An 8,298-nucleotide genomic window follows, 5' to 3' on the forward strand; every position below is an offset into this window, starting at 1 on the left:
TAGGGTAGTGGGATGAGAGGCATGGTTGAAACAAGAGAAAGTAATGTCAGAAAGAAAAATGTCATTGCATACATAGTCATTTAAATATCTAGGCTACTGAGAAATCCTTTCAGATTTTCTGATAGGTGGTGGACGTATAGGGATAATGATACTAGTATTAGGAGTAGGTAAGGGAGAAGAAAGATTAGATGTTGGGTTTGAAGGTGTTTTAGGACTAGGATCATTAGGTGAAAAAGGAGCAGGAGAATTATGAGTGGGAGATGGAGAAGAGAAATAAAGTGACCTAGGAAAAGGAAGTGTGATGGGACTTGTGTTTGGAAGAGCAGTGTTGTTAGGACTAGGGAAGGGTGAAGGAGATGATGAAGGAGAGGAAGGAGATGAGAATATAGAATCAGGTATTGTGGTGTCTGGGATAGGTGGAGTTGGAGGAAACACCTGATAAGTTTGTGATGTGGGTGTGGTGACAAAAGGAAAATGATTCTCATAGAACTTCACATCTCTAGACACAAAGACAGGCTTTATCTTCAAATCTAAAAGCTTGTACCCTTTTTGATGTAGTGAATATCCCAGGAAGGCACATGCTTGTGCTCTAGGATCAAATTTGCTTCTGTTGTAAGCTAAAGTAAAAGCATAGCACAAACATCCAAAAACTTTTAGATTATAATACACGAGTGGTCTACCAAACAGGATGTGATAGGGAGTCTTTCCCTTAAGTACTCTGGAAGAGAACCTATTAATCAAGTAGGTTGTAGTTAAAATGCACTCAACCCAGTATTGTATGGAGACTTTGGATTGAAAGAACAAACCTCTTGCAACCTCTAGTAAGTGCCTATGCTTCCTCTCAACTATATCATTTTGTTGGGGTGTTCCCACACAAGAAGTTTCATGTAAAATCTCTTGTGAAAGCAGAAAATCAGATTGTTGTGATCTTCTTCCCAATTCTAAAGCATTATCAGATCTCACCTTTTTTACCTTAATGTTAAACTGCCTTTCTGTCATGGCAAAGAATGATTTTAGAACTGTGAATGCATTTGCTTTTGAACTTAGCAGAAAGGTCCATGTTCCTCTACTAAAATCATCTACAACAGTTAGAAAATATTTATAACCATTATAGGTGTTAGACTTGAAAGATCCCCAAGTATCAATGTGCATAAGATCAAATATTTCATTTGTCTTGATTTGGCTTATGGGAAAAAGAAGTCTAGTCTGTTTAGCTTGATGACAAACTTCACACACATAATCAAATGAACAAGGGAAAGAAATGAAACTGTGAGTTTTCATTACTTCAAAAAGTAAATGTCCCAATCTAGCATGCCATTAGATTACATCAGAAATTGCACTCATAGGCATAGGTCCTTGACTAGAAACAGTACTGAAAATTGAACCGGAATGATTTCCTTTTGGAATTGAAAATACATTTTTACTAAAAGAATTAGATTCTGCAGTAATGGAAACAGGATTCAGCGGGTACAAGCCTCCTCTTATTTCACCAAAACCTTGGCCCTCTCACTAAAGGGACCTGCAAGACACGCCCACTAGAGGTCAAATTAAGAGAACGTTTGAACTGAACACATAACTTATGAACTGATAGTAAGTGATAATTAAAAGATGGAACATAGAGGACACTTTCAAGAATCAAGTCATTTTGAATAGAAACTCTTCTTATGCGTGTGACATATAGTTGGAAAAAATTAGGCAAGCTAATATGAACAGGTATAGGAAGAGGAGATAATTCTATAAAGGAACTTGAATCAAAACACGTGTGTTCAGATGCCCCTGAATCAATGATCCAAATTTTAGTATTAAAAACTGCCAAACATGTTCCTGAATACTTAAGAATAGTACCAGCAACTGCATTGGCATTGATTTCAGATCTTGTATTTCCTGTATTACCAACTTGAACTTGTCTGATTATGTTAACTAGTTCTGAAATTTGTTCCTTGCTGAAGGATTGATTCTGACTTCCTACACCCCCTTCATTGTTAGGATTTGGGTTGATTTCATTGTCCTGTCCTCCTATTGTTGCATTCCCTTTTACTACAGGCTGATAATTGTTAAATTTGGTAAATTGAAAATCATCTGGGAAGCCAATTAGCTTGTAGCAATCTGGCCTAACATTGTTCCCATGCAATGTGTGCAGCTGACATTGGGGTTATATTTGGCCTTTTTAGCTTTGTTTTTTTGTTGTTGATTGTTTCCAGATTTTGATGAACCATTCCATCCCTTTTGTCCTTGATTGTTGTACCTTAGTGCACTCTTTCCTTATACACCTACCATGAATGAAGATGCATCTGAGTTGAGTTAAGGACTCACAAGATTCACAAAAGCCTCTCTCTGATTCTCATCTTGTAGAAGCAATGAATAGGCAAAGTCCTCGTCATGAGAATGTTTCCTCTAGCCTGGGCATACACATCATTAAGGCCCATGAGGAACTGAAGTATCCTTTGATCCTCTAAGAACTTAGCCACTTTAGCATTTCCACTACACACACAGTCACATGAGCAATTTAGATGAGAGCTTAGTGAGTCCATTTCATCCCATAGTTTCTTGAGTGTAGTGAAATAGCTTGAAACACTGTTATTTCTTTGAACTGATATTGAAATTTCCTTTTACAGCTAATATAGTTTGGCCCCATTTGATTGGTCAAACCTATGTTCCAGGATGTTCCATAGGTTCCTTGTTGTTTTTGAATATATGACATTGTCACCTATGTCCTTTGACAGTGAATTAAGCAGCCATGAAGTCACCATATCATTAGCTCTGCTCCACAGAGGATAATCTGCTGAGTCAAGCTTAGGTTCTACACAAATGCCATCGATGAAGCCAAGTTTGTTCTTGACTGAAAGAGCAATGAGAATGGATCTCCTCCAATCTGGGAAACCTCTGCCATCAAAGGGTGCATTGACAAGGCTCATCCCAGGTGCATCTAAAGAATGAAGGAAGTAGGGATGATTGGAATCAAGGCTCATCGTTTGACTGGTCGAGCCAGTAGTAGTGAGAGTTGGGGAAGCTTTTGTTCCAGTCATGGTGGAAGATCAGAAGGAGATTGAAATATTGGATTTGATAAAGGATTGACGGATCGAGCTAGTCTTGCTCTGATACCATGTAGGGAATTGAGCAATAAAGTTGTAGAACTTTTCTAATGATGTATTCACAGTATTTGCATTTCTTTATACAAGTAATTTAGCTAAAAGAAAATGTAAAAATAAAATAATGTTGTACACTTGTTCAATTCCTACTCCTTAATACTATAACAGGAAAACTAATATTTTTTCTTCTCATGTGCTCTCATGTGCATCTCACATGTAAAATAACCTCTTCTGTACAACTGGATTTGCCATATCAATAGCTCGTATTGAATAGCTTCAAAGGCTGAGATGCTTCCACGTATGTAATCAGCGAAACAAACTATAAGAGAGATAAACAAGACATTTATCTAGAAAACTCCGAAGGATTTTTGCTTTGCCTGAAACCTCTCTTTTTCTTCATTTCTATAAATCCCCTTCTTCTTCTTCGTTTCTGTTTCATCTTCTTTCAAAATAGTATGGGGTTTCATTTCATCTTTAACATATAGGACCCAGTCACCAGTGTTCGACATATATAGCGTTCAAACTTCAACGTAAGTAGAAGCTTTATTAGTACACCAATTACATGAATTGTTGGAAAAGTACTACTCTTTCCTTCGTAAATAACAATCTTGGATATTATGTAGGATTGTCTTCCTTACCTATTTGAGGATGGTGATCTCAAAGGAAAAATATACTTCCTCGTGTTCATTTTAATATGGTTTTAGCTAAACAAATTTGGTTCAAAATAAATATTCTTTTAGAAAATATAAAAATGATATAATTATTGTTTTACACATTTATCTTTATCTAATAAATGATCTATGTATAAAAAGTCTTCCAAGAATTATTGCTTAATTTTAGTAGAGATAACGGGTAATCTAGTCAAAACAATCCCTAAAATCAATGCCATTAAATGAAATTTTAATGATTATGCCAAAAGCTTAAAAATATGAGCTTGTCTATTTGAAAATAGTGAACTATATTACGCATTGTTTTCTGAGCCTATTTTAAATTATCTCGGAGGAAAGAAACTAGACGCATATTAATTTTTTTTTTTACGCATAATAATAATGGTGCTTAATCCCAAGCAAGTTATAGAATCATCACTGTCCATATTTTTCTATTTAAATTTATCTTTGACCAATCAGCGCAGAAAACATATTCCAACCTTATTTGAAAAGGATTTAATTTATGTGTATTCACAATAAGAATTTTAATATATTAACTAGTTATAACGTATCACTTATTGTTCTAACTACAGTTAACATTAAGTATAAAATTATTTGAGCATCTTTTGTGTAGTTAGGACATAAAACTTAAGTCGAAAAAGAAACTCTCAAAGGGGGTTTAAGGGAGAGGCAAAAGAAAAGTAATAGGAAAATAGAGAAATATAGTAAAATTGCCCAAAATCGTAAAAGGGGCTACATAAATACAAAGGGCAGGAGATTATTCTGGGGCAGGTGGCAGTTAGAAAACAGAGATTTCCTCATCCTAGTAAAACACGTTATTTTTCCTAAAACAAGAGTACAATCCGACACAGAGAGAAACCGTTTATAAAAACTGAATCAGAGAATTTGGAGGAGTTATCAACCCCTTCTCCCTCCTTTCTTTCTTCTCTACAACCACAGAGCCTAAACGATGCAGGTACGTAATCTCAGTTCCGATTACTAATTAACCCAAATTCTCGTCGTATTTATTTATTTATTTTTCTCATTTTCAGGAGATCATCCGTTATCCCATCAAGCTTCTTCTTCTCTATATCGCCGTTTCTTTCTTTTTCCACCATTCTGCTTGCCTTACGGTATCTATTCATTAGAGTATTTAATATTTTAATCCCAGTTAAGATCGTGGTGGATCTGTTATTGAATTTCTGTTCTTTCTTTGGACTTTGCTTTATAAACAGATTGGAGAAACTTGTAGCAGCAGTAATTGTGATGAAGGCCTAGTCTGCTCCACTTGTCCTGCTAATGGCAACACCCGCTCCAGATGTACTCGCATTCGACCCACTATTCCCACCACCAAGGTGAATTCTTAACTCCAATTATTCACTTTCTTTTTTTTGTTTCCGCATTAATGGTATAATTCAGATTTTATTTTTATTTTTGTGGTTGAAAGGTAAAAGGTTTGCCATTTAACAAGTATTCATGGCTGACGACCCACAACTCGTTTGCATTGTCCGGGTCAAAATCTGCAACCGGGTCTAGTATTCTTGCTCCCACCAACCAGGAAGATTCCATTACTAGTCAGCTCAAGGTGATGTGCTCTATATATTTTTTCAGTAATAAGCTGAGTATTTACCTCAGAATTCAAATGGAGTAGTATACATTCTTTGTCAACTGTTTTTGTCTAAATAACCACAAGGGCTATTTGGTCAACTTTAAAATACTTTTGCCTCTTTTTTCTTCTTTCAGTAGGCTAAATAGATAATTCAAAGGAAAAAAGAAAGATACCTAATGAGAGGAAGAAGAAGAAGAAAAAAAAAATTGCCCGTCTAGGTGGAGCAGAAAAAAAATTGACAGTTTAATGCAAAAAGATGGAAATACCTTATTCTGAAAGATGAACTCTTTTAGGTAGGAGAGAGAAGAAAAAGTCAGAATTGGGTGGCAATATATGTAATTGCAAAAGTATAGAACATAAGCATGTGCTTTCACCTAACCATCTCATAAACATTGTCCACATGGAAATAGGCATAAATTGATCTGCTTTACGCAAAATCATTAGCTAGCTGTGTGATTCAACTAATCTAACAACTACTCCCAGTAAAAGAATACTTAAAAATATGCTTTCAGTAAATTTGTTATGACCAATTCGCAATATTTTAAGCTGTGAAATCATTATTTTCTCAAGTCCAAAAGTTCTTAATGTGAAAACTTTGCTAATTAAAATAATTTTAATGTCTGCAGAATGGTGTTCGAGGACTTATGCTTGATATGTATGACTTTAACGATGATATCTGGCTTTGTCACTCATTTGGTGGAAAGTGTTACAATGTTACAGCATTTGTAAGTTATCCAACACATGATCCTAATTATCCTTGATTACTGGATTCACTCAACTATCGTACTTGTTATTGCTGATTAATGTGACTTCCTCTCTGGATCGTTTCAGCAACCTGCAATTAATTCACTGAAAGAAATTCAAGTGTTTCTCGAACAAAACCCATCAGAGGTTGTCACAATCTTCATTGAAGATTATGTCTCGTCTCCAAAGGGCTTGAGCAAGGTTTTTAATGCCTCTGGTCTTAATAAGTACTGGTTTCCAGTCTCTCGTATGCCCAAAAAAGGAGAAGATTGGCCGACAGTGGATGACATGGTCAAGCAGAATCAACGTCTCGTAGTCTTCACCTCTAAATCATCCAAGGAAGCTTCTGAGGGCATTGCTTACGAGTGGAGATACGTTGTCGAAAACCAATGTGAGTTATGTTCTTTGCCTAATTTGATGCTTATGTTACTGCTTGACGTACTTTAAGAACGTCGATATTCTTGCATTCGAGATTTACTTAGCAGTTCCGACGAGTTCTTGGTACATTGAATTGTAGTGTAAGTTTTGGCTTCATAATGGTATAGCTTGGTCCTTGGATAAACATTTGTTTTATTTGTAGCTTCACTAGTTCATCTTCCCCACATATGGTATCATTCAGAAATCGTTGCTCAAACTATTGACGATTTGACATGTTAACCGCATCTTTTGCAGATGGTAATGGTGGGATGAAAGTCGGTTCTTGTCCAAGTCGTTCTGAATCACCTCCTATGAGTACATCGTCGATCTCTTTGGTTCTGCAGAACTATTTCCCTGACAATCCCAACATAACAGCAGCTTGTGTGGATAATTCTGCTCCACTAGTTAATATGACGAAAACTTGCTTTGAAGCAGCTGGCAAAAGGTGGCCAAATTTTATTGCTGTTGATTTTTATCAGGTAATCTTCACAGGCATGTTCTTTTGATTAAATTGTCTATTATTAAACGTAAGAGTATTACACATTTTGCTTACTGATGCAGAAAAGTGATGGTGGTGGAGCTCCAGAAGCTGTAGATGAAGCAAATGGCCAGTTAGCTTGTAATTGTAGCAGTATTGCCTATTGCAAGGTTTGCTTACTGGCTTTGACTTTAAATGCTACAATGAATATAGCACCACATTTGAGACTATTAGAAAATCATTCTAGCAGGATTTAGTATTTTTTTTCCTGCTCTTCTTGAGCGTTCTTGATACTTTACCGCCTTTCAACTTAGAAAGAGGACAAGTTAATTCAGCTAAGATGCAAACTTCTAAGAACAAACTATTTGCAATAATAAGGTGAAAACTACCTGCATTTACTGGTTTCAAGTGACCGATTCCAGAGGCTGTTCTCACTGGAGCAGGTCAAGAGAAGGCGAATACTTTGGCCATTATGCCAAGAACAAATTTGAATTTGATATTAAGTATATATGAATTTTTGCTATTTTTTATGTTGCCTCGTGCAAATAATCTAAATTGAAAAAGAAACATAATCTTGATTGTCCTGATGCTGCTACCAAAAATATACTTCTTATCTAATTTCCCATGAAGCTATATTGATTTTCTTTGATAAGCAGGCAAGTGGTACATCGCACAAATGCGAGGCACCAATGTTATCACCCCCACCACCAGCGCAAGCAACAACTACAGGAACATCGCAAGATGGCAACAACGAGAACAACAATAATTCTCACTCAAACAGAAGTAAACCACTTCATTGGTTGATCGGCACAATTTTTGCTGCAATTCTTCTTCTGCACGCATAATTGGTGCATTCTCTGGAAGTATATACTCAATTTTTCAGAAGAGACACACTACCTGACGGAGCAGAATGACGATCCTTCGTCTTATCTTTTTTATTTACTGGTTTAGTTTCTTCACCTGTCGGATACTAATGTGTTTATATGAGTGTGTAATCAAAATGTGTACCGACACATGATGGATGGGACAATGAGCTGCAGCGGGAAATTGAACTTCTTTTTTTTCTTCTTTTTAATTATGCATGGAAGCTGGTGTTAGACTTTTTCCTCAGCACATAAATTAGACAGCATCAAACTTAAGCAAAATGGAACGAGACATCTTGGGACCCACCCTAACACCACGTGCAAAATAAATAAATAAAAATATTAAAAAGAGAGAATAAGTTAAATAAATTATGTTTCAAGAAGAAGCTGCCAAACATATGCCGAAAGTCTTCCTTTTTTTCTTTTTTCTTTTTTTATATCTTGTACAATC

The 8,298-nt window shown here is 36.0% G+C and overlaps 1 protein-coding gene across 1 annotated transcript; it reads left to right on the plus strand.

Moving 5' to 3' along the window:
- Positions 1-4,443: 4,443 nt before the first annotated feature.
- LOC107821973 (PI-PLC X domain-containing protein At5g67130) lies at positions 4,444-8,059 on the plus strand. Its single transcript, XM_016648465.2, has 9 exons — positions 4,444-4,712; positions 4,789-4,869; positions 4,972-5,091; positions 5,184-5,321; positions 5,972-6,070; positions 6,177-6,480; positions 6,762-6,985; positions 7,068-7,154; positions 7,641-8,059. The coding sequence occupies exons 1-9, from the start codon at positions 4,707-4,709 to the stop codon at positions 7,827-7,829; spliced, it is 1,248 nt and encodes a 415-aa protein (XP_016503951.2). The 5' UTR covers positions 4,444-4,706; the 3' UTR covers positions 7,830-8,059.
- The last annotated feature ends 239 nt before the right edge of the window (positions 8,060-8,298 follow it).

This window comes from Nicotiana tabacum, chromosome 3, assembly GCF_000715075.1.
Source record: "Nicotiana tabacum cultivar K326 chromosome 3, ASM71507v2, whole genome shotgun sequence".
In the NCBI taxonomy this organism is placed as follows: domain Eukaryota; kingdom Viridiplantae; phylum Streptophyta; class Magnoliopsida; order Solanales; family Solanaceae; genus Nicotiana; species Nicotiana tabacum.

Bases quoted from the DNA above. Each gene is read 5' to 3' on its own strand.
- LOC107821973 (XM_016648465.2), top strand. The intron at 4,870-4,971 runs GTATCTATTCAT...CTTTATAAACAG, and splicing joins ACCATTCTGCTTGCCTTACG to ATTGGAGAAACTTGTAGCAG. The intron at 6,986-7,067 runs GTAATCTTCACA...TTACTGATGCAG, and splicing joins TTGCTGTTGATTTTTATCAG to AAAAGTGATGGTGGTGGAGC.